Here is a 27889-nt window from a genome sequence, read left to right as displayed (position 1 = left end):
GTTATGTTAATTATCATATCATTTGGGAAGTCATATTAGATTGAACAGCACAAAATTCTTGGGGGGAAAAAAAGGAGAAAGAAAAAGATATACATTAGGTTTTATTCCTGTATTTTTGAAAACATATTGCACCAGCCAATCAGGCCTTTAACCATGAAGAAGGGGAGATATTTACAAAGTAAAAAACATGGAAATGCAAATGCAGACAGAGTAACTAAAACTTTTATTTATATATCTAAATACAATTAGTTTCCCTGATTATAGCCCATAATCAGTAATGACCTAAAATACAGTATCTGCTATACCAACTTGGTCTAGCCTGGTGTTTTTATGAAAACCCATTATATGTGTGGTATTATCACAGTAGGCCATTAACTTTCTGAAAAGCAAAGGTTAAGCTGAGCTTATGTGTTTTTCTAAGAGACTGTTACCATTTTTTTTTTTTAAATCAGAGGAGGAAATAGTAGAGCATAGTATTTCTTCAATAATTTAAAAATTGAAAGTAGTACTAAAACAGGTAATGATATATGCCCTTCTTCAACATTTCAGGCAACAGACTTTTTGCAGATTCAAAGTCCAGGAGAAAAAAGACTCATCATTTTAATACTCTGGCTCAATTCATTTGCCAGTAGGATGGTCATGGTGCATTTCTGGTGTATAAGTAAGTAGAACAATCATGACCCAGAAGTGAAGCAAAGCCTGAGGAAAGAAATGATGTATAGATTAGTCAGCAAGTCATTTAATGAGAACCTACTGTCTGTATAACATTGTACCAAGTACTTTACCAAATATGACTGAAGTGCTTAAGGAACTTTGAAATCTAGTGGAGAAATGTTTAGTATCAAAATCCATGTTGTTCTAACACATACAGTTATACAATAAATGATCAAATGAATGCAGTGTTAAACTAATTAATTTCTTTAGTAATTAAACCTCTCAGTGTCATGAAAAACAAAAACAAAAACAAAAGGGGGTGGTGATGAGGATGTATAAGAAAAAACTCCTTAATAATTATAGTATTCCAAAAACTAGAATGAGTTCTTTAGAATATAATGTCCTTTTCACTAGATGTGTTTTAGCAGAGATTTTTAAATGATCACTTGGGGATATCATAAAGAGGTTCATGCTTTAGGTGGGGGCAAAGAAGATATCAAGGTCCCTTCCAACTTAAAATTTTTATTGTTCTTATGATTCTGTGACATCTTAGTCAAAGAACGTATTTGATGATTAAAGGCAAGATTAATGTTGGATATTAAATTATAAAAAGGCAAATGTTTATTAATTCCTCCTCTAAAGAAATTCAATAAAAAAAAATTTTTATAATGTACCTTGATAACAGTGGATTCAATTAATAGCACAGATCAAATTATATCTCCCACAATGCATATCAATAATTACAGATGTGTGTATGTGCAAATATACTGAAGTAGCTATATGCATACATATGTATATACATATACACATATATATCTTCTTTCTCTTGAAGATAGATATCACTTCCACATTAGTAATATAAAATCTATTTTATGTTTTCCCCCCATATTCTTTGAATATATTCTATTTATTTTTCTAAATTTATAGAGTTCTTCCCTCTAGTGGATCACTGAGAAATTTCATTTTGTATACACACTAATTTAGCAGGAAAATTATTAGCTTAGATTTACCATAAACATAATTTAACAAAACTACTTTTATACTCATTTATATAATTAATTAGTCTCCATAATTCATACACTCAAAATGAAACATCCCAAACTTTTACAACAAATTCTTTAATGAAATTTGAAGGAAAAATAAGTTTTAATGTAGTGTGGTACTTTTTAACAGAGTAAGCTTAAAAAAAAAAGTTACATTAAGTTGCACAGAAATTTAAATTACTCAAGAGCCAGATAAAAACTTCATGTTGTCATTATTCTCATGGTGTATTTTTAAAAATTTAAATCATAACTGTCCTAAACTAAGTTGATACTTTACATAAGTATTTATCAACCTATATCAAGTTAATAGTTGGAGCTTAAAAAAAAAAAAAAAAAAAATGGCCAAGAGATCAAATACAACTCCTCAATGGAGCTTACTCACCATATATATAATTACAAATACTCTTGCAATAGGGTATCTTCGGAGAAAGATTCCCAGACGGATGCTGTGCAAATATAAAAAAATAATTAAAACTCATAGCAAAGTCTCACTTGATTGGTAGATAATAAATTGTCTTATTTTAACCCCAGCCATATTTATTATTAACATAGCATACCAGATGCACCACCACCAAAGGATAATTTCTTTTCTAACTCAGAATACACAATTTAACCTAGAACAATTATTCCAATAATAATTCATAATTGTGGGTAAGTGCTAGAAAAGAAAACTGATCTTAGAGTCACAAAGTCTGCCACTTACTAGCTGGATGACTCTGGCCAAGCCCCTTTAACTTTGAGGTCTTTTCCCTTATCAGAAAAATTGCACTGCATTACAGGGCTGCTGAGAAAATATCAAACAAGATACTGCATATAGAGCTCTTCAGTAAGGAAATTGCAAAGCAGTACGCAAATGTACTTATCGCTGTCATGTATAAGGAGAAAAATTTTGACTTAGCTGTCACACCTATAACTCTGTCTCTTGCTACAAAGACAAGAGCTAAACGGGAGAAAACTAAGAATAGGTAGAAAGGCACATACACTGGACATAGACTCAAGGCCAATTCTTCCACTTACTGGTTGTGTGACACTGAGCAGGACACTTTACCCCTCTAGATCTCAATTTCTTCATTACAAATTGAGGGGGCTGAAATGGACGATTTCTAAGGTCTCTTCAATGTTTGTATTTTGTGATTCTTATCCCTTTAGTTACATCAACATGAGGCTAATGTGGTTCAATAAAAACTTCTACTATTCAACTTTTCCTCTAAAAATCAACAAGACTAACAATAAAGCTGAGGGCAACTAAACCCCACCCAAGAACTGCCATCTGTAACCCTCATGAGTTGTCATGGCAGCAATAACATGGAGTTTTATGATAACAAAGAGCCTTAATCTTGGGAAGAAAGAAGCACAAGCAACACTCTTCCAGCTTCATAGATGAAGAAATTAGACCCATTGGCTCAGTATCAGACTATTTAAAGTCATGTAGTAATAAGTAGCAGAACCTAACCTCAACTCAAGTTTTCTGACCTTGAAGTCACTATTTTCTTAACACCACCCTGTTTCTAAATTTATTAGAATCCCTCACATCTGGAGGACACAAAAGAACAGAAAGAAGAAAAAATTATATAAGTCAAAAAAACTCTCCTCCTTTTCCACTTCTTTGCATCATTTTATTCCCCACCAAAATGAGCAGGTGCATAGACTTATCCTCTCCCACCCCCATCATCATGGAGGGTAGGTATCTGAGCTGAGCCTTGACCATGGATTTCAATCCATTGGACTTTCATATTTAAATTATGGAATACTGACATAAAGTCAATTTGTTCCAAGCAAGATCAAGTTAACAAGGTTCCAATATTCAACTCTTCAGGTTACAAGAAGATTATATGAAAACATTTCCTTTTAAATATGAATTTACCTTTGCTTTTTGTGATAAAAATGTTATAATTTATATTAAAAATATATATTGCTAATTTAAGAATTTTATTCCATTAACCTAGTTGTTTTACTAGGTAACCTAGTAACCAATTACCTAGTAAAACACACAGAACAAATAGGGTCTTTTTCTCAATTAAAAAAAGTCAAGTGATAAATAATGTATTTACAGAAAGGTAAGCCAGAACTAATCATGTTCCAGTGACGCTCTTCTGGGAATATTGTAAAATAAGCCCCCACTTAATCTATTAAATGAGTAAGGTAAATGTCACTGTTAAAACCCTGGTTTTGCAAAATAATGTGCTTGACTCTCCAAGATTGGAAGGTCTTTTCAGAATAGACTGTAGAATTTTACTAAAAAGTACAAGTATTAGTTCTTTGGCATCAATCAACTCTTACCTAAACTGGTCGATAGTACTGGCAGCTTTCCGTACTCTACCATACATTCCTGCCATGCTGGTTTCTGAATCACTGAAAAGAACAGGAACATTCCGTACACGTGTTCCTAAACAAAACAACAGCTGATTACCAGAGTTCTATTTGTGGTCTTTTTAATTAAAGAGAACTATGTGTATCTTTATTACTACACATTTACATGAAGATTCTTAAAATCTAAGACTAAGAACTTTGCAGCATTTAAATGATATATTTTGAAAGAAATATTTGTGTTGGTTAATATTTCAAATATCAATTATCCATGGCTTTTATTTTTGAACTTAGCTATTAATCAGAATTTAAGAGAACAGATTTACCTATAAGAATTTAATTCAAATGCTTCTATGAAAAATTCTTCATATTGTAAGACACCTATCAACTTTTAGCCTTCATATCTCCAGATGGGATAATAATTCCTTTAATTTCTCTTCCTGAAAATATAATTTAATTCATTATCCAGATCACTGTAAGTAGAACTTAGCCCCAAAACAGCCAAGAAAACTAAGAATTAGGGGGAGTTAGTACAGTGGATAGAGCACCAGCCCTTAAATCAGGAGGACCTGAGTTCAAACCTGACCTCAGATACTTAACACTTCCTAGCCATGTGACCCTGGGAAAGTTGCCCCCAACTGCCTCACAAAAAACAAACTCAGAATGAGATGAAGTTTTAAATGTTAGTTTTTTTTTAATTCTCCTGCTTATGATTAAATAATATAAAAATACAAACTAATTTATTGATAACCATCATTCTGTGATTATTATTAAAAAACTAGTTACTTCAGTCAGATAATATTTTAAAAATGCTTACTAATGTACAGACTAAGTGAGATACAAAATATACAAGCTAAAGCCTCTACACTATACAACCTTTCAGGAGTCTTCTTCCAATTACCTTCAGCACCATCAATTCCAGACATATTAATAGAAGGTCCATTACTATGCCCAGGCACAGTCTTTATCTGTTGCTCAAGCCGCTCCAGCTGATAGACAAGAGAGTTCTTTTCGGTGCTAAGATTCTCCAGCATGGTTTGCTTCTGAATCAGAGTCTCAGTCAGTTGATGCAGTCTATTTTCTAGCTCTGATTGACTGCTATTGCTTAGAGTTTTGTTTGTTAACTGAAAGTCAAAAGAGTTGTCTGAATATTTCAGTCAGTTCATGAAATGAGTTACTATTCCATATAATCATATTCCATACAAATCATATAATTAAAAGTTACTGAGTCAAGTTAAAAGTTAATTCTCTAGCCGGATACTAACATTCTTAGTTTTAAAAATGCACAATGATTACTCATTGTTTATATAATAAAAATAAGAAACTCTTGCTGGCACTTAAAGCCTTACACAATTTAGACCCATCTTACACTTAATCCTATTTTCCTCTACTTCCTACCTCAAGTCTTTTGTGAGAATGGTCATCTTTTTCTTAAATGGCTTTGTTTATATTTCCCCCCCTTCTCCCCCATCCCTCCCGATTTAATGCCTTATCCATTTATTTTCTTTACCTATCTAAATCCTACCTAAGGCTTTTTCAAGGCTCAAATAAACTCCTAAATCTTGACTTTCACCACAAATCTTGGCACACTAAATAGGTTACTAAATGCAAATTTTTGTTTTATTCAAATGAATCCTGCCTTCCCCAACTGGAAGGTTCCCTCAAAGGCGAGTATTTTATTTTATTGTTTTTGTATCCCTCATGTTACCTAGCACAGAGGCACATCAATAGCTGTTGATGCAACAAATTAAAATCTAATTGCTTACAACAGGATTCGTTTTGAAGATTTTTATAAAAATTTCATAACCAATCTATTTTAAGTCTGTATTTCAGATATAAGTAATTATCAGCCTATCCCCTCCTCACCTCTTCAATTCTATATTCTTTTCTAGAAGACAGAGAAATAGTCAAATAAATGGAATCAGCAATATTTTTCATAAAACATAAATCACTGACCATTCTAGATGAGTAGTTATTTGCATGGTTTCAATAGACTACATTTTTAACAGGACTTTCTTCTACAAGAAAAAATTTTCTCTATCCTATTTAAGATTTGTGATTTTACCAGAAATTCTACTATATGAACTCTTGTTTATCTGGTATCTAGCAAAGAGCACTTTTAGTACATATAGGGTTTTTTTTTGGGGGGGGGGATGGGTTGTTGTTGATTTTTTTTTTGCTGAGGCAATTGGGATGTTAAGTGACTTGCCCAGGGTCACACAGCCAAGAAGTGTTAAGTGTCTGAGGACAGATCTGAACTCAGATCTTTATGAGTTCAGGGCTGGTGCTTTATCTACTACACCAACTAGCTTGCTCCAGTACATAAGTCTAAATGAAAAAAAAAAAAAAAAATGAATTAAGCAGAGGCTAAACCTTATTTTTGGTTTACTCATAACCTCTGATTCTCTTTTCTTTCTGCACCTTCAGCAAAATAGAGGGTGAAACAAATTAAATGTTATATATTTACCAAGATTGTATAACCATACACTCATGAATTAAATTCGTAGCTTCCGTAGTCTAAAATTACTTTTTATAATTATCTAAAGATAATTTAGATTGGTTGAAGGTAGCCTAACTTAAACTACTAAATATGTCTTTAAAATTTTTTTGAAAAGAATAAGAGTCACAGTTAAAGGTTAAATGTAACTGTAAGACAATGATATAAATAAATCTATTGGTCATTAGCAGAGAGGTTTATATATTCATTAGAGAACTTTAACTGTTAATAGCAATCACTATTGCTGAAAACTATGTTCTGGAAACTAGAATAATGTGTATGTATTCTTCTGGCCAAACCAGACCTGACCAAATTCACTTTCAATGCAATGCAAACACTTTGAGTGTCTACTTCAGAGAAAACCCTATGACAACAAAACACTCCTAACACCAAATCAAGCTAGAAAATGCAGTGTACCTGCCTAATTCAAGTTAGACATTTAACTTTCCTGGCTTGTTTCCTCACCAGTAAAATAAGAGGATTAACATAGATTTATAAAGTCCCTTTTAATTCCATGACTCTTTAGTTAGGCCCTCACAAGGTTGGCAATAATTCTTGGTTCACCTTTCCACTCTTGAAAAAAAGAGCTTGGGCAACTAGGTGGCCCAGTCCTGAAATCAGGACTGAGTTCAAAATCTGGTCTCAGACACTTAATGCCTCCTAGCTGTGTGACCCTGGGCAAGCCACTTAACCCCAACTGCCTCAGTTAAAAAAAAAAAGAAAAGAAAAGAAAAGAAAAAAGAGCTCAAATTAAAATAAAATACTATGATTGTTTTATTATTTCTTAAAGAGGCATAGTCTAAAATATACTGCCCTTTCTACACAGTCATCTTTTCCAAAGAATATTAATACTGCATGATCAATAGTACCTGATTTCTGAGTTTCTGGATTTCGTCTTCTCGATCTTTAATTCTGCTTTGTAGTGTATTTTTGGTCCGATAAAGCTCTTCTTCTATATAACTGAATTCCTAAAAATAAGTAATAAACATTAATAGTCTTTCTAAGACATCAAATTCACTGAAGCTCAGTAAACAGAAATAATAAACACTTGAATAGCTAGTTCCAAATACAGATAACATAATAAATGAGGTGAACTACTCAATGACTATTACAAAAGAGGTTATGAAACAAAGAAAATACTTTATTCTCACATGTTCTTTTAAAAAACTAGACTTTAACACCTTCATTTTATAAAAAAATCAAAGGAATGTAGAAATGAGAAAAGAAACCTTGAAAAATAATTTAGAAGGGATAACAGTCTATGCAAATATTTATTAGTAATCCACCTGATTTTTTTATAGGCCTGTAGGGAGATAATCAATGTTATGGTTATAATTGCTGAAGTGAAAGGAATACAGAAACCCTAGAAGACTATTTGATCCCAATAAGGGATTCATAAATTGTACAAATGAATAAATGGATTAAGAGTACATTCAACTCAACTTTTCTCTCATTATTACTCTTACATTAAAGGGCACCAGTAACAGGAAATACCATCTGTTCTGGTTAAAAAGAAAAGATAATCCCTAATCATCAACAAAATTGAATTTGTACCTTTTAATTACATGCTAGTTGACCAAGTTAATTAAAATGTCATTTCTGAAAGGACAGATAATTCCATAAACTGAATTGCCTGTTAGAGTTTATGATGTATACTATAGTCTGCTTGGTTTTTTTGTGGTTCTCATTTGCTACTTATAGAATACTGAGACTTTTATCTCACTTCCTAAGGGCAACTATATTGTATGATAATAGAAACCAGTTCAAAAATATTAACTCCTAGAGGAATATTTAAAAGGCCTTGTCTAACTGATAATAGAAACCAATTCAAAAATAACTTCTAGAGGAATATTTAAAAGGCCTTGTCCAAGCTAAGACAAACACACACCAAAAAAAAAATACAATATTGCACAAAAACTATACTGATACCACCAAGCTTTTTTTTTTTTTTTTTTTTTTTTAAGCTACTAATATTGCATATTATTTGGTTTAATACAGAAATGTAAAAATTCTGAATTTCCTGACTCTGATACTTGCCACTTGTCGACTTCTGGACAAGTCACTTACTCCCTTTAGTTTCCTCATCTGTAAAATGAGGTTAATACTTACACAACTACTTTCTAGTGTTGTATAGGTAGAATTTTCAAAACTCGAATGGCTCTATACATGTAAGTTTACACAATGAAGTACTTATCAAAACCACTTGACTTTCTAAAACAAATGATTAGCATTTTAAAGCAATTGGAAAAATTTAAATCTTTTTGCTAAAATTAAATTATTCTAAAAACATGGTCTATTTGCCCTAAAAAAGATTAATTAAATGAATACTCTTCTGTTTCTTCATGATTCTACTTAATGATTATCCTTATCCCAGATTAATAAAATGCTAAGATTTATTTTTTGGTTTTGATCAGATCCAACAATTAAATTTCACTCTATCTGAATTTAGTTCTACAAATATAGCAGTCATAACAAAGGAAAATTATATAGACTCTTTAGTGCTGTTACAGACATAATATAAATGGATCTATAAATTAAGATGACTATTATAAATAATATATATTTTATTATGGGGAATATATATGATAAATTAAAAGCAGACACACTGCCAACAACTTAACCAAAATTCAGTATATTGCTCTCAGTGGCTTTATACTTACAATGTTTTACTTGAAGCAAGATTTCATGTTAATGAAGGCTTTTGATCCCTAAGCTCTCTATCAGTTTACATTACTAAAGCACTTAATGATAATAAAGTACTTTATATTCCATCATCCAGAGCTTACACATGAGACTGAGAAAAGAATGTAGAACTCAATATTGAAACTATTTTATCTATCCAAGTTTGATTAAGTGTGAATTCTCTCTTTGTACCATGATACTACTTGTTTCTCTTAGAATATTCTTGATTGCAAAAAAGTTTCTACAAGATATTTTAATGTCCTAAAAGAAAAATAGAAGCAGAAGCAGAGTAAAACAATGACAGATTCAGGAAGACCGAGAGCCTCAGAGGTCATCTCCACAAAATCAGCTACAATATGAATCCTGTCTCTCTCCAGCTATATTTCATAGGATCATGGATCTAAAACTAAAAAAGATATTAGAGATCCAACCCTTTCATTTTACAGATGAGAACACTGAAGCCCAAGATACTAATCAACTATCTCAAAGTCACAAAGATAGAAAGCAGTCAAAAAATCAGGATTTGAACTCTAGTCCTCTGACCTCAAATTCAGTATTCTTTTCACTATATTAAATAACTGTTAAACAGTTGTAGAAAATATAGACAAGCTAACCAGATAAATGAAAGGCAATTTGTGTGAGAGCTTTCTATAACTACAGATTCAGTAATGACCAATACTTTTAAAATCAATTTTGTCTAAGAGACTGAAATAAACATGACTTTAAAGTGTATGTGGTGGTTTCCCAAACCCACTAAACAAGCAGCAGACTTCCTTCTACATTCTTGGTAAGACAATGCTCACCTGCTTCTGACGTTCTAACTCAGCTTCTACTTCCTGTCTGGCTGCTTTCTGTTCAGCTATTTGCTCTTGGAGATCTTGCAGCCGTTCTCTTGAAGATTCAGCTTCACTTACCTGCTGACTTTCCATGTCCTTAAAAAAAAGTCACCAATTAAATTAATAATAATTTATATTTACCAAATTAATCAAAATATAGGCCATATAACCCTGCTCCCATGGAGCTTATCTATAAAACCTGGGAGAGATTCAGAATAAGTACTTTTTTTTTGACAAAATTTTTTTTGGGGAAGCTTTCTATTCAGACTAAGAGTACTTTGTGTCTTGCCTTATACACCTCCCTTTATGCCTGATGTTTTTAGAGGTCTGCCAAAAAAGCACAAATGCAGGCAGGCACCTTTGAACACTAGTCTGGCAAAGGCAAAGTCTGCTATCTGAAGTGTGGAAACATCAACAAACTGGCTTCAGGGTCTTAGTTTTTTATGGTGACAGAAACCCTCAAAAATCATCAACTAAAGTTATATTTGGCTCAGTAGAGGAAGTACCTACACTAATGGAATCAGGAATCCTTGTAGTACACTACTTCTAGAACCAAATACAAATATATCTGTTTAGCATTTAAGCCTTCACAACCTACGCTGATCTACTTTCCTACCTTATTAGCTATGACTGATTCCACAAGCCAGCCAAACTGGCCTCCATTCTGTTCCCTAGCACATAACTCTTTACTGTCCCTTCTCTGTGACACTGCACAAGCTATGCCCCATGATGAAATACCTCTTTACTTCCACCTCCAAAAACTCTGGTTTCTTTCAATAGTATTTTATTTTTCCAATTATGCAAATAGTTTTCAACACACATTTTTATAAGATTTTGAGTTCCAATTTTTTTCTCCCTCCCTCACCTTCCCTTTCTCCAAGACAGCAAACAATCTGATATAAGTTATACATAAACATTTTAAACATTATATAGTTTTTTTCAAAGCTCAGCTCAAGGACCAACTTGTAAATGATGCCCTACAATTGCAATAAACTTGGGATGGGAAGTGCTATCCTCATCCAGAGAGAACTATGAAGACTGAACATGAATCAAAGCATAGTATTTTTACCTTTTTGTTGCTGTTTGCTTGGTTTTCTTTCTTTTGCTTTTTCCCCCCCTTTGATATGATTTTCTTTGATATGAAGAATATGGAAATACATTTAGAAGAATTGCACATGTTTAACCTATATCAGATTGCTTGCTGTCTTGGGGAGGGAGAAAAATTTTTGAACACAAGGTTTTGCAAAAGTGAATGTTGAAACCTATCTTTACATGTATTTAGAAAAATAAAATATTAAAAAAAATAAAAATAAATAATGCCATGATTGATCATTCCAGCTACAGTGCCAACCCAACCTGACATTCAAGGACCTTCACCCACACTTTGGCTCTAATTTAATTATTAATTCACATAACCACAGAGTTGGAGTATTCAACCACATAATATGATCAGAAAGGGTAAGTGATTTGCCCCCAAATTACACAATAAATAATAGAGCCAAGGTAATTTGATTTCAAATTTAGACCTGTTTGCACAATGTCATTTTGCCTCAATACCATTAATTCTCTTCACATACAAATTCTCCAGCATTTTTCTCAATATACATTTCTCATTTTGAAGTATCTTCTCATACTAGTATCTCTACCTACAACATCATTCCTTTTCCAGTTAAACCTGTCCAAACTCATACCCTTTTAAGCGGCAGTTCAAATGTTACTTCATCCAAGAAGCCTTTTGTTATCTTCCCTAGGAGTGACTTCAACCTCTGAATTTTATATTCTTCATTCCACTTTCATATTAAATCTTAAGAATTGTTCATAAGATTTCATCTCCTCTACTAGAGTATAAAATCCAATGAGGGGATGAACTATATTTGTATTGCTGTTTTTCTGCAGAATAGCCAGCATGTACCAAATGTTTAATCAAAATGACTGAGGTAGATAGTTAGTTCCTCAGCTAATTACATATATGAAGACTTTTTAAAATTAGCTCCATTTTCAAAAATCTAATGAAAATATTCTCAGGATGAATAGAATATCCAATATTATACAATTTTTAAAAATGTAGCACATATACCTTTTCACCCAGCAGTATTTCTACTGGGCTTATATCCCAAAGAGACCTTAAAGGAGGGAAAAGGACCCACATGTGCAAAAATGTTTGTGGCAGCCCTCTTTGTAGTGAAACTGAATGGATGCCCATCAATTGGAGAATGTGGCTGAATAAGTTGTGGTATATGAATGTAATGTAATATTATTTTTCTATAAGAAATGACCAGCAGGATGAATACAGAGAGGCCTGGGAGACCTATATGAACTGATGCTAAGTGAAATGAGCAGAACCAGGAGATCATTATACACAGCAGCAAGACTATATGATGATCAATTCTGATGGACATGGCTCTTTTCAACAATGTGATGATTAAAACCAGTTCCAACTGTTCAGTAATGAGGAGAGCCATCTCCATCCAGAGAGAGGACAGTGGGAACTAAGTGTGGACCATAATATAGCATTTTCACACTTTCTGTTGATGTTTGCTTGCATTTTGTTTTCCTTCTCAGGTTCTTTTTCTTTCTAGATCTGATTTTTCTTGTGCAGCAAGATAACTATACAAATATGTATACATATATTGGATTTAACACATATTTTAACATATATAACATGTATTATACTACCTGTCAGCAAGGAGAGGGGGTGAGGGGAAGGAGGTAAAACTTTAGACCAGAAAGTTTTGCAAGGGCCAATGTTGAAAAATTACTTATGTATGTGTTTTATAAATAAAAAGCTTTAATAAAGAAATTAAAATTTAAAAATATAGTACATAAAGGATAACTAATATTATTCACTGTAAGCCTGCATGTTTGGCATAAGTCACTGTATTAATTTCAAATGTAATTTCTTTTTTTTTTCCCCTGAGGCTGGGGTTAAGTGACTTGCCCAGGGTCACACAGCTAGGAAGTGTTAAGTGTCTGAGACCAGATTTGAACTCCGGTCCTCCTGAATTCAAGGCTGGTGCTCTATCTACTGCACTACCTAGCTGCCCCCTCAAATGTAATTTCTAAAAAAAAATTTTTTTAAATTTCTGATTGACATGTCAAAAGTGATATCAACATCTAAAGACACTTAGTGAAAATTAGAATTTATGAAGAGGAACAGTTCTATGAAAATGAAAAATACAATCACTTCCACATCCTCAAACCATTTCTGAAGACTACTCAAATGGCATAACAATCTTCCAGTTTTATAGGCACTTCTACCCTCCTCCAAAGAAGTGATAGCTAATACATGTATTTTTAAAACATGAGCTTTTGTTGTTATTTTATTACTCTAACCAGTTAGTGAAGACAAAATGTATAACACTGGATTAATTTCTGCACAGAAACTCATATGTTAGCATGAATTTCAGAAAGATTAGTTTAGGATGTTCTCGTCTTAGCCTACTGTATGTCATTATTCATCAAAGATTTTATAAACTTTTATAGTTCAATCATGGGAGCAAGTGACTATTAGGTTTACCTGTAACTCAGTTCGAAGCTGCTGTAGCTGGCCCGTCAATTTTTGCATTTCTTCTCTTTGCATCTCCTTCTCATGCCGAAGGTCTTCTAATTCCATAGTATTTGCAGTATGGCTATCTAGACCTTCAAAACCAGAGCCTTCTTTCAAGCTGCTAATCAATTTTTCCTTAGACTAAAAAGGTTAAAAAAATTAAAATAAAGAGAGATAATGACTAAATGTTCAAAAAAAAAAAATAACAAAACTGAAGCAATAAAAATTAAACTTTTATCTTGCATATGAATCATTTCCAAAATTCTTTATCATGTAAAGTTTGTATATTGCTAACTCATAACAACAAAAACAATGGAAATCTGACATGGCATAATCCTTGGGAGTTATAACTGGAAAAAAAAAAAAGGGTTCTAATTGTTGATACTTCCAGTAATAAACTCCCAAGATTATTTTTATTAATTTTCACAATAAAATGAGTCATGCTATAATCTAAAGCTCTAGAAGATTACAGAAATACAAACTGTAAAAATTGCCCATTATTTTTAAATACAATGTAGTAGTAACTAGCATTTATATACCACTTTAAGGATGGCTGTGTATACTATCTTGATTCTCATTAAAAAAAACAAACAAATAAACCTATAAAGTAAGCACTACAGACATCCTTGTTTCACAGAAGAAGAACTGAAGCTCAAGGAAAATAAGGGACTTACTAAGGTAAATGTTATACAAATTGTCTCAGAGTGAGTTTTCTGGAATATGTTGACAGCAAAAAGTGTAAATCTATGCTCACTTGAAGTATACGAGAAGCTTTTTGTTTGTAGTCAGTCAGTTCTTGTTTAAGGGATTCGACACTGGTCTTGGATATTTTGACTTGCTGCTGCAATTCATCAGCTCTCCTTTTTTCATCTATGTATTTTCTTTCTGCTGTGGTAACTGTTTCTGCCAAATTCTGATGCTCCATTTCTACTTTACTGAGGCGAGTAGCAAACTCACTCTGAAAGAAATGTACACACAATCATTATTGTATCATTTTGGTTTTGATTTTGCAGCTCCATATTTAAGAATCTATAATACATTTACTAGTTTAGTACTTAGTACAATAGGTCAACAGTTGCTCCTTAACAGACCAATTATAGCCTAAGGAATATACAATTGATGGAATTCCAGAATGCTTAATATAAGAATAATGTAATATTTATAAATGGGATTTTTTTTTGGTATAATGGATGACTTTTTAAAAATTTAATCCTATTTACTAAGATATTTTGAAGTAATCTTTAAATGTAAGGCATGCATTTTTTGTTTTTTATTCTCAAGTTATTTTTACTTTCTTTCTAAATCTAGTCTTTCCTGTGCAACAAGATAACTGTATAAATATATATATATACATATACTGTATTTAACATATACTTAACGTGTTTAATATGCATGGGACTACCTGCCAGATAGGGGAGGGGGAAGAGGTGGGGAGAAGGAGGGGAAAAAGTTGGAACAGAAGTTTTTGCAAGGGTCAATATTGAAAAGTTACCCATGCATATGTTTTGAATATAAAAACCTATAATAAATTTTTTAAAATATATAAGGCATACTTTAAAAAAAAAATTACACTTTGAAATTGCCTACTAGGATGCTGACACTTTTGGGACCTAGTTACTTTTTTTTAAAGCTGGTAATTATGAACTTACCACAGACATTAGACTAAATAGGATTTGGTACATAAAACTTGAAAAAAAAAAATTTTCTTTCTCAAAGTATGTGAAAGCAAGGCGTAACATCAAATTCAAAGAAAGGAAGAAGTAAATCAAGACATTTTTAACCTGACACCAAAACTAAGCATTTCGTTAAAGGGAAAAGGAATGTTTTATAAGTATATCAATTATATTAATTGATAAAGAAATTAGGAGCAAGGAAAAAAATTGCCTTTCATATCTATGACTGGAAAAGAGTTCATGACTAAATTAGAGCTTAGAAAGATTCAGAGAAGTTAAAATGGACAACTCTGATGACATATAATGCTCTAGTTTTTGCACAAACAAAAATAATGCAGTTAACATTAAAAGAAAAATTGATAAATGGAACAAACTCTTTGTTTCTCTCATAAGGGTTGCACTTCTAAGATATACAATGAACTAATTCAAATCTATGAGAATAAGAGTAATTTCCTAATTAACAAATCGTAAAAGAATATGAAGAGAGTTTTCAGAATAATCAATATTCATATGAAAAAATTCTTTAAATCACAAATTAAAAATTTTAATGATTTATTTATTTAAAACTTAAATGAAAAATAAAAAAACAAAATAGAAAAGAAAAAGAAAAAAACAAAAAAAATTGTCATGTGCACAACAGGACATCAAAGATTCAAAATATGTAACAAGTTCCATTTAAGAAAAAAGTATACAATAACAGAATATATTGTCCTCATAACTGACAATCTTCTCTTTGCTTCCTTGCTGGTTTTATTTTGTTCTCTACTTTATCCTTTTTTACTTTATTTTTTCCCCCTATATCTTTCTTTCCCTCCATCTTCCCCAAGCAGGCTGCAATTAAGCACGAATATATTTATAGATATAGACACTTCACAAACACACACATCACACATACATTTAAGGCAATATAAATATGGCTGCCATATAATGTAGGCATACATCGAATCTTTTTTGAATTTGATCACAAATTAAATTAAAGCAAACTCAGACCCATCAGATTGGCAAGGAAAACTCTCTAAATGTTAGATCCAGATAAAAAATTAATTGGAAAATAGTTAACAAAAGTAAAAACACAACATAAATAATGTTAATTTGTGGTCTTCTAAATCAATAGGTAATTACAAAGATCTATTTCTATTTAAGTTTCAAAAGGCAAAATTGGGAGGAAAAAAAGGAAGATGTCAAACATTGAAGATACTGTGGAAAAATAAGACATTGTTGATGGAGCTGTAAAATGTGAACTAGTCCAGTTATTATAGACTATGTCCAAGAAGTTATTAAACTATATACATATCTTTTAATCCAGCAGCACCATTACTACCATTCTCAAAAAATAAAAGGACTCATACAGTAGCTTTTTTTGTGGTGATAAAGAGCTATAAACTAAAGAGATATCTATCAGTAAGTTAGAGGATAATAAAATTTATATGGCATATGAATGTGCTGTAATATTATTATGTAATATATGAAATGAAGAAAGGAACAGTTTCAGAGAAACTTGGGAAGATTTATATGAATTGATATAGAATAAAGTGAGCAGAATCAAAATAATACTTTATACAATGATAATAACACTGTAAAGACAAACAACTTTGAAAGAATTAAAACTTGGATTGATAACAATGACTAACCACAATTCCCAGGACTCACCACCCATCTATTGAGAGAAAATGACTCAAGAGTGCACATTAAGATATTTTTTTGGATATGGTCAATGAGGGCATTTATTTTGCTTGAATTGCATACTTATTACAAGAGGTTATCTTTTTCCCATTCTTTTTCAAGAAGTAGAAAGAAGAAAAATAATTTTTATTAATGCAGCAAATATTAAATTTAAAAACAATAGTCCAAAGAATACACAATTTATCAAATCTGAAAAAAAAAATGACATGAACTGTCTCAAAATATGAATTCTGATAGCTTCAGAATCAAGCTAATTCTTGTAATTCTAAAGTTATAATAAAATTTTTTTTAATTTCACAAAAAATATTTATGAAACTGAATTTTTTCACTATTTGTACATGCTACATATATATATGTATGTGCCACTTTATAATTTTAACAAGACTGAACTAAAAATGTCCCACATATCATAATAAAAATGCTAAAATCTCGTGGTTTTTTTGTTTTTTTTTTCGCATAAAGAAGATATTTCTTGTAATGTTGCACTGTGTACTTCTGTTAAAAAGATGTCCTTACAGACAGGATGAAATATTATTGAAAAAATAATTCCTCTTATACCGTTTGTCATTCTAACCTGCATCTGCTTGTAATTATCCTGCTCCCGCTTCAAGGCAGATTCAGCATCATGTAGTCTTTCTTGTAGAGTTTGCAAAGCTTTATTTTGCATACTGTTCCCTTCACTATGATCCTGCAGTAGTCTAAAAGAAAATATTCATTTATTCGTTTAACAAACATTTAATAAACAGCTGTGTGCAAAAGCATGTTACTTTACATGACTATCAAAATACTGAATTATAAGTTATTAAATAGAACAATTTTTAAAATGTCTCCATACATTTCAACCCATGACAAAAAGATGCTCTGACAAGATTTTATACAGAAATACTTTCCTTTTGTAGGTAGAGAGCACTGATATTTTAATGAATGAGAATGAGCACTAATAAAATTTGTAACTATGCTACAACAATATTCTTATATTGGATGATATGCTGTACTTAGAATACTTAATTGCTTTTATTTCTTAGGTAAGGATTGTTTGTTTTTTTAAACCGACATTTCCAAGTTCAAAACCTGCTTACTATAGTAAATTTGCATTTTCAATATTTAGGGAAAAAAATTTCCTTCTCTGGAACATTCTTAAGTTGTATTTAACCAAACTAGAAGAGTTCTGGAACATTTTTACATTATCCTTTCTCATCTTTAGAAACTTGAAAGTTACCGTGATTTTTCACTCTGTAGTGCTTCTAAGGCTTCAGTTCGAGTATTTAGCAGGTGATCAGCTTCCTGTAATCTCACTTTCAGTACAGCCAGCTGGGAATCCTTTGCACCTATTGCTTCAGTCAAATCATCAACTTGAGCTCGAAGTTCTCGAACTATTTGATCATTCTTAGAATGGTCTACATTCCATTTCTCTACCCTTGCTCGTGCTTTGTTTAATTCTATGAAAGAAAATATTTAACCAGGATAGATCGCATTCCTACAGTGCATACATGTTATTATTTGAATAATTTATTATCTCCAGTAATTTGAGGACTGTGAGAAAAAGTAATAAAATTTTATCCCCATTTTACAAATAGGGAAAATGAGGCTCAGATTATCTTGGATTTTAGCCTAGATCTTGTCATACTAAGTCCAACACTCTTTTCTAGTATAGCTTTTTTCTTCTAAATGATATATATAGAGAAAAGGAATCTGCGTTTCTCTACTGTTCACTTAACATATACTCATTACTAACATCAATATTTTTAAATTAGTTGCCCTAATCAGACCAATTTCCTTAGCTCTACCATTCACATCCATAAACAAAGCTGTTGACAAATAAAGGACATGGAACTATGCCTTATCTTAAGTACCTCATTCCTTTCTAGTAGTCTGTCATCAAATGTCTAAAAGTCAAAATTAGTTCATGGCAGACAGCTAAAGCAGAAAACTTACAAATGTATATTCTCTACTAGTCAGAGGAAAAGAATCCTAGCCACATCTCAGGTAAAAATATCTAACTCCACCTCCAAAAAAACAGAAAATACCTCATCAAAAAAAGAACACACAGGATGGGTCTCCTTTGGACCACTTTTCCAAGAAATGATGCTAAATTTCTACCCAGAGAAGTATAAAAGGCAGCCCTTAAATAAAACCACGCTAGAAATTCCTTCTTATTACCCTGTAACAACAATTGCTAAACCTTGGCACTCAATTTCTTCCTTAATGTGATTATGTTTAAGATTCAAAGGAATCATTGTATACATAACTTTTCTATCTCTGCTTAATTCACAATGACAATGACTGCAATATAAATGGAAAGCACAAACAAAAATGAATGTGCAAAGTTACACAGAACAAACTTGGTCCAAAGAGGAAAAATTCTTTCTTACTCCTTTGCTGAGGTGAGGAGTCCAGGGACATGGAATATAAAATGCTGGGCTTTTTTTTTTTTTTTAGACATTGAATTTTTCTCTACCTACCTCTTTTATAAAAATTCATTGTTATAAGGAATGCCTTTCTGGGAATAGAAGGGGAAGGAATAAAGATGAAAATCTAGGCAATGTGAAAACAGAAAATATTGATGAAAAATTCAATTTTAAAACTCAAAGAAAAGAAGTACAACAATTACCATGTATGAATAACCTTGGCTGGTAAAATTTTAAAACGCTAGTGTTACATTAGCCAATCTTTTTGCCTTACTCTTATTGGCTTTCTATTACATTTGCATTCCCCTGAACTATTTCCCTACCTTTTGGATTTCCTCTTCCCCTTTTTCTCTTTCTCCCCAGGTAACTCAGTCACACTTTTGCTCATTCCTATCACTTCCATGCTCCCATCTTACAGTCACTTTTGGTTTTACTTTGAGGTCCATGTATTTTCTTATAACTCTTCAGTAATATAGGGTGGCAGGCATCATGTTGGAAGCAAAGGATGACAGATCAGCAGCATGAATATGCAGTGGTGTCCCAAAAATCTTAAAAGATTTCTAAAAAAGCTTTCTAATAAATCAAACAAGTTCTGTATAGAAAATTTATGGAAAAGACATACATAAAATCACAACTGAGAAGGATTGCAGCTTGGGTCAAAGAGGAAATACCCACATTGGTGAGCAATAATATTAATCTTCAGATTCTGGTATGGCAAGACTAATCTTCTAAGGTTTTCTATTTAATCATATTTTTGTATTACAATACATACTTATGAGTCCAGTAGTTCTAGGGAGAAATTATTCGAAAAATTTTTTTCTGACTACTTTCATCTACTCTGACACTGAAACATGCTCTATTTTACAAATTATGCTTAACTTTTAGCTGTAGAATCATTTTTTGAGGTAATATACATGGAAATCAAAGTAATTTTGTGATTTAAGGTATACAACTTTTTTAACCATGCAATTCTCTACCTTCTTGTGTTTCCTTGGATCGTTGAATTAATGAAGCCATTTCTTGATTTAAAGACTGAACTTCATTTCTTAGTAATTGATTCTCCAATCGAAGATTTGACAGTTCCTGGGACCTGCCATCATCATTAGCAGAAAAGCTTCGATCACTAGATATGGCACTCAGAGATGTATTTTCTTCCTTTGCAGCATCCACTTGAGCTCCTACTCCAGAGTCTGAACTATCAGAGGTTTCTGTGAAAAAGAGGGAAAAGATAACTATTTTGCCATATGCATTAAAAACATGTTGTCATGAAATGTCTTTCACACTGCTACACTACTACAGGTATTAAGAAAAGCAAATGTGAAATTCCTCTAAAAATTTCTCTCCTAATGATACTTTTATCTTCACAAATGGGCTTAGAGAGCCCTAAATACACTGAGCACAATGAAAGGGAACAGAAAAAAAAGATCATGATTTTAGAAGTCAAAGAAGCAGGAAGAGTTATCTAAGGGCATATCCCTAATGCAAAAAGTCAGAATTTCTATAGCAAAAACTTCATTAGCTTTGGAATCAGATCACAATTTTCTTTCCTGGCTCTGCCAACAATAGGCTATGTGACCTTGGGATATTACTCACTTGGTGCTTCTGTTTCGATTTTGATTTGAACTTCAGTTTTGCTCTTTCTTTGCAACTTTTTTCTTGAAAAAATCACTTCAAATGTTTCCAGGGCTCAGTTCCCTCAACCACAAAATGAGCAGGTTACATCAGATACTTGCCAAGGTCTCTTTCAATCTATGGTCTTACAAATTATTGAAATAGTTTGAAATCACAGGATAGTGAGGATCAAGTAAATACAGGAAGAGCTTTGTAATCTATGAAGTACTGTAATATCTGGGAAACTTTTAATGTAGAAAGAGGTCAAGAACTTGAAATTATTAAAACTTAAAAAATGACCATGAAGTCAAGAATAGGAAATTCTTCCTCTCCCCACACCATTAGTTTAGAACAAAAAAACTCAGCCTAACAGAAAGTTCAAGTTTGAAATGGAAAAAAGCTGATTAAGAAACAAAAATTTCCTTGAAACTAAAATAATTTACTTAGAAAGAATGAAAGAAACAGTGATCAGACAACTTGGTTATCTGAAGTACTGGGTTTAAGAGAGAGGAAGACCCAAATTTGAATCCCCCTTTAGATACTTTCTAACTAACATAACCCTGGACAAGTCATCTAACCTTTTAGCTTCAATTTCTTCAAGTGTAGAATGGAAATGATAAAACTACCTACTACATAAGTGTTAAAATTAAATAAGAATATATGAAAAGCACTTTGCAAAAAAAGTGTTATTGTGTATAAAATTGCTCTGTTACTTATAATAGCTATTTGATTGGGTTGAGTCATTATCTAGCCTACTCTCATTTTTACATTTGAGAAAATTGAGGCAAATCCAAGTCTAGAAGTTAGTTCTTCTATTGACAGTGCCCTTTCCATTATGGTACATTTAATTTTTGTAATTTAAATTTAATGTAAATATAGAATTTCATATTTGGCATATGAAAAATAAATTATGTTTTTGAGACAAAGGAATATTTAATGGCTTTAAGCTGACTAAAATGCTAACTTTAAGACAATAGTCTAAATCATTATCTTTAAATAAAAGCACAAAGCAATTGAGTTTTTCAGTGTCAGTCGTTAAATGTGACATGTGACAGTCATATGAAGAATATTAAGTAGGCGGTAGTGACTCAGTGCTGACCTCAATAAGCACTGAGTTCAAACTAATTCCAGATACTTACTATGAGAACTTGTGGTAGTAACTTGTCTATCTCAATTTCCTCAATTGTAAAATAGGCGTATTATAGTAGCACTTATCTCTCAGATCAGATCATATGCGAAGATCAGATAATTGTAAAAATGCTTAGCACAGTATCTAGTACATAGCAATCACTATATAAATGCTTATTTCCTTCCCTTATAGCCTTTAAAAATGCACTTAAATATAAAAATTTAGCAGTAGAGGAGCTGAAAAAAATGTTCAGATCATAATACAGACATATGCTAGAGTCTTAATTAACATTAGAACCTGATACTGACACCATGTTATAGTATTTGTCATTAAAACACAGTCTTTTTAAATTTATCTCCATGTCTACTTTATGCAACAATTCAAATAAGGACATAAGGATTTATCACCCACAGACCAGTAAAGTTTTGTAGTCTTGATGAATGACTTGTCATAGACAGTGCTATTTGGCAGAAAATCACAGTAAAATGCTCAACATTTTTTGTCACCTGATCTGATTGGGGGCTCCCAGTAAGACACCCTCTATAATGCATATCAGCAACTGTTCTACAATTTGTACTCTTCAGAGTTGCCTGAGGCACTTCCAAGTTAAGGGCCTAGCCAGGGCCATTTTACTTGGACAGCAAGTATCTATCTCAATCAGAAATCTGAATCTAAGGCCTACACTATCCACAACTATATCATGCTTCACGGATCAAAACCTCTAAAGGGGCCCTTCCAAATCCTAATAATCATATAAAAACTTTCCCAAATATCAAGATTGAAAAATAGGTCAAAACTCTGTTTAAAAAAAAAAAAAAAAAAACTATTACAAACTCTTATTCAAATAAAAATAATCAAAGTCTCAATTGAGATCTAAAGAGCAATATGAAACAGAAATTTTGGTAAGAATAGCAATAGTGATACTTTATAGAACTGTTCTTAATATGACCTGGAAAAAGAATGTTCATAATTGAGATAAATACCAACATTTACATGGACCTATTTATACAAACCTAGGAGAGCAACATGCTAAAAGTTTCCATTACTATTGTTCCTTTAAGAAAAACTGAAAATTATAAAGGTTATCACATAAATACAAAATTGCAATAAACTTTCATGAATAAATTCCCCAATTAGAAAAATGTTTATGATGAATACCAGTGTATTGGTCACAATTATTTCCTGGTATCTGAAATCTTTGAAATTCTATACTGAAAAACTTGCTTGCTTCAAAATTAAAATTTTAGATATTTTATTACAATTCTGGAGGGAAGGGATCATGTCATCCATTTTTTTTAATCTCCTCCACAATAGTCAGTAAACTGCTCAGCATCCCCATTCAATAGAAAGTGGCTATCATACCACCCATATTTTACCTGAATCATATAGCTTATCACAACTACCTTCTATAACAATCTTATCACTTTAGATTACTTATGGTGGGTCTTTTGATTTAGTTTTATTCCTCTTTAAAGAAAAATTTGAATTCATTGCTCTCAACTCCCATAATCAACTAAATACCCAAAAACAAAATAAAACTCACATAGCAGAATTTAGTAAATACATCTACATAAATGATCACTACATAATCCTGTGTATTCAAGGTTTAAAATTTTTTTTAAATTTCATATTACTAAATAAGTCATTTTCAGAGTACTGCTTTTTAAAAATTACTTCACTATTTCATCACATAGATCAAATACTAAAGTCTAAATTGGATGTCTCAATGGAGATTACTTTGACTTCTCAAAGCCAATGGCAATGGCATGAAAGCTTGGGCAGGTCTTATTGAAGCTAGGAAAGTTTTGAATCCAAAAATGGAGGCAGAATGTATATCATCCAAATTATCATTCACATATGACATGTATATCATAGCCTAGTTAAAGTCTGGAGATGTTCATCACTACTTGACTACAAGGTGATAAATTTTTTTGGTCATAATAATTAGGCTTTCATGTCAAGAAAGTCACAAGGGTGTTTTATCTCCACTGGTAGAAGAGTAATTACACCAACAAAAATATGGACCACTGAAATATGTCATATATGGGTAACAGATTCTGTTCAATGACAAACCAAGAGAACAAAAGTGATAATACTTAAGTGGGAAAAATCCCAAACCTCTACAAACTTATTAAAATGGCAGTAATAGGCACTATCAATTCTGAGGAATCATTACAAGCTCAAGCTTTATTTTTCACTATTGTAAAATACACATAGCTGTTCCATTTCCTAGCCACTCCTTAGTCTTCATTTTTGCAGATGATACAATGCAAACATAGAGGCACTAGTCTCACAGACTGAGAAATCAAACTTCTTTTTTAACTATCTTCAAATTTTTCATCTGACTTAGCTCAGAGTTTACTTTTATTGTGTAACAAAAATGAAAATGAGATATTCACAAAAAGGCATAAAATAAAAGAATACAATTTTAAAATTCCAGACAACATTCCTAAACCTCATAAAATTCCTTTATTTGGTGTCCTAAATATTTTGGCAAATTAATTTTGGGTTAAGTTCTAAAATTTTGGGCTGAATAAATGATTACCTTACATGTAACATTTCAAGGCCCTTTGCTGTGCAAACTCTAAAGAATATCGGTGTTCAATGCTGTTACTCTAAGCACACGCTGATGTTCGACTCCGGGCCAATTATCTTTGGCCAGGGATCCCTTGGACTAGGAATAGACTAGAGGAAGATGGATCAGAAATACCACTGGAACTTCTTTATGCCATGGCTTCATATCCAATTTACACTATTCCTTTCAACACTGTAATTCAAAATGACATATATGACTAATTAGCTACCATGGCCTTGACTCCTGGTGGAGTTTTCTTCAGTAGTTTTGATGCTGGGTGCACTGGTAGACACAGAACTAATGCTTGATGTCCGAGAATGATTCTGAACAGCAGCCTTGCCTCTTTCTTTTTTAGTTTCAACCCTTCCATTAGGTTCTTTCTCTGAACTATTGAGAAAATCAAATAGCTGTTCATCATCAGGTTCAGATTTTTTTCTTCGAACAAAATGGGAAGAAGGTCTAGGAGATGTATTTTCACCCAGGTGGGAAGATTCCACTGATGTCCTAGATCCCACTTTCACATTTGCAGTCCCTGCTAAAATGGTAGCCTTCTGATGTCTAATATGATCTGCTGCAGAGGAAATGTAATCAGCTTTAGAGACCGTCTGATATGCCAAGTCTGTATTTTGTTGGTGTAGTTCAGGGTACTCAGTGTCTGTGTTATATATGATGTTACTGATGTTTTCTTTTTTACTAAGAGCTGTTGCAGCCCCTTGGTCAACTCTATTCAGAAGGTCTTCAGCTTTTCCAGCAAGATCTGCAAGCCAAGACATGATGGAAGTTGTGGAGCCCTATAGAATTGAAAATACCAAATTAGTGATGTAACACAGCATTTTACCAATATTGTCATTAAAACAAAATACACACAACAAAAAAAAAATACTAAGTCACACAGATGGTAGTAGTCAATTTTTTAACAAAAGTACTGACAATTCAGCAAATATTGACTATCCACTATGTACAAAGCAAAGCGCTGTAGATGACATATAAAAGATACACAGAGGAAACCTGTTCTAAGGAACCTGACAAATAATGAAGTAAAGCAAACATAAAGTCTCTGAAAATAAACAAAGACCCAACACAATGTAATGTAGAAATGACACAAATTACAGAACAAGGATTAGAATGCCACTTTTAATACCAGCTGTGTAAAGTGGCGAAACATTTCACTTCTTTGAGTCTTAATTCCTTCAACTGAAAAAGCAGGATAATACCTTTATTACCTATCCCATAGAACTGCTGTCAAAGCACTTTGCAAACTTTAGAACTATACAAATGTCTGCATCACTATCTTCATACTAAAATGCAGAATTATCATAATTGCTTTTGAGATGGAGCAGTTCATATTTGTGGTTTTACAATGTCAATTACTAAAAAGCCGAATTCTAGTAATTAAGTCAATTAAAATGAAATACAAGAATGAAGTTAGTTGCCAAGTCATAAATTTATGATGGAAACAGGAGTAAAACTCAAAACTACTTTGATACCAGCCTAGCACTCGATTTCCTAATAATCAAAATGCACTTAGCACTTATCACCTGCCTAGCACTGTCGACTAAAAGCATCTGCCATAAAAATGACTGCCCAATTAAACACTACGCACTAATTAATACAAGAGAACCCTATAAAAAGAAACAAATGACATGTTTTCTAGCCTCTTACAGACTGCCAACATTAATGCAATGATTGCTCTGGCAGGGGGATTTCCAGAGACTTCTAAGCCAGGCCCCTAACCCGAAGCCCGACTTTAAGTGTATGGCCTAAGACACTTATTACAGAACCGAGTATTAGAGGAGTTTCTGATCTGAAGTCCACAAAGAGCCCCCAAGGCGTCTGTGGCTAGATTTCAAGAGGAGGAGGGAGGGAGGGAACCGGGATGGGGAAAAGATTACATCTTGATTTCAATGGTAAGAGGCATCTTCTGGAACCCCATGTGTTTCACTACATGCACTTTAGAATACAGCTGAGAGAGTTCACAGACGTCATCAAAGAACCACGACTCTCAAAGATAATTAACCCCCTCCCCCAGAAAAAGGGGGGGGGAGAAAGAGGGAGAGAAAAGGAGGGACCATGAAGAGGAAAGGGCGAAAAGACCACTGGTGGGGCCGAAGTAGGCGGGGCGGGCAAGGGAAGAGGAAGAAGGGAGCGACGGGCCGCACTTGTTACTCCCGGAGAAGTTAAGAGGGGTCCGTCCTCAGCCGTTAACTGCCCACCCCGGCAGAGGCCTCAGGCCGCGCCTCCGCCTCACCTGGCTGCGTCAGTCCCGGGCCCGAAGCGAAGGAATGGACGCCTGCCTTCCTCCTCCTGTACTCCTGATTTTTCCCTCCTCCTACTCCTCCTCCTCCCTCCGGAGCTAGAGGAAGGAGAGAGCCCGGAGGGCACTCGCACAACTCCCCGGCACCAGCCAGTCCCACTATCTCCGCTCTCTCTTCCGGGAGACGTGGAAGGGCGCATGAGGACCTCAAAACAGAGTGCCCTCTACACTGCCGGAGCCACGGCTCTAAACGCCAACCGGCGAAGGCGACTAGAGCAGCGGGGTCCTAACTGAAGGCCACACCTCCCCTTCTCTGTCTGGACCAACCAATAGAGGGGGAAGACTAGTCGTGCACGTGACTTGCGCAGCCTACCACAGCCCCTTTTCAGCCCACTTCTAGAGGGGTTGTTGCTGGTAGTGGTGCTGGTAACAACAATGCCAGGCCACACCCACTTAAGGCGGGGCCAAAACGTTCTACCAAATGAGTGACGGGTGATCGACCCTTTTGGGAAGCATTCTACTGCCCCGCCTCCTCCCTGTAACTTCAGGTGGAGGGCATGAAATAGGGTCCTAGTCGACTGTGCGGATGGGGAAGAGGTGGTATATCTAAGAGATGTTATGGGCTAGAAGGGCCAGACTTTAACTAATTGGATGTGTGAGATAAGTCAGAATGAGGAGTTGAGATAACGTCATGGTTGTAAGCTTGGGGAGGGTGCCTTTAATAGCAGCAAGAAAGTTCCCAAGAGAAGGACAAGAGCGGTATAAATTTGAGAGGACTAGGCGACATCCAGTTTGAAAATGTTCAGAAGGCCGTTGTTGGAGGCCTGGAGTTGAACGGGAGCGAGACAGGGGTGGGTGTATGGCTTTAAGAGTCATCTCCATAGAAACGATTCCCACGGAAAGTGACAGGTTCTCCAATGAGAGCTTACCAGGAAAACTGACCGGGAAAGGACACAGGAGGGAACTTTGACACGCGCTCAGTTGTAGTGA

General features: G+C 33.4%; 1 protein-coding gene across 1 annotated transcript; it reads right to left on the bottom strand.

The window, feature by feature from the left end:
* Positions 1-200: 200 nt before the first annotated feature.
* On the bottom strand, positions 201-27167 carry GOLGA5 (golgin A5). The gene is made up of 13 exons (XM_074289654.1): positions 26894-27167; positions 24875-25436; positions 20308-20538; positions 18142-18361; positions 17497-17620; positions 14321-14524; positions 13537-13707; positions 9987-10115; positions 7371-7469; positions 4906-5128; positions 3978-4083; positions 2080-2143; positions 201-699 (listed from the first exon to the last, which is right to left on the bottom strand). The coding sequence occupies exons 2-13, from the start codon at positions 25416-25418 to the stop codon at positions 619-621; spliced, it is 2196 nt and encodes a 731-aa protein (XP_074145755.1). The 5' UTR covers positions 25419-25436; positions 26894-27167; the 3' UTR covers positions 201-618.
* Between the last annotated feature and the right edge of the window lie 722 nt (positions 27168-27889).

The sequence above is a fragment of the Sminthopsis crassicaudata genome, chromosome 2, assembly GCF_048593235.1.
Source record: "Sminthopsis crassicaudata isolate SCR6 chromosome 2, ASM4859323v1, whole genome shotgun sequence".
Classification (NCBI taxonomy): domain Eukaryota; kingdom Metazoa; phylum Chordata; class Mammalia; order Dasyuromorphia; family Dasyuridae; genus Sminthopsis; species Sminthopsis crassicaudata.
Note: the sequence above shows the minus strand (reverse complement) of the source record. Positions and strands in the feature narration are given on the sequence as shown.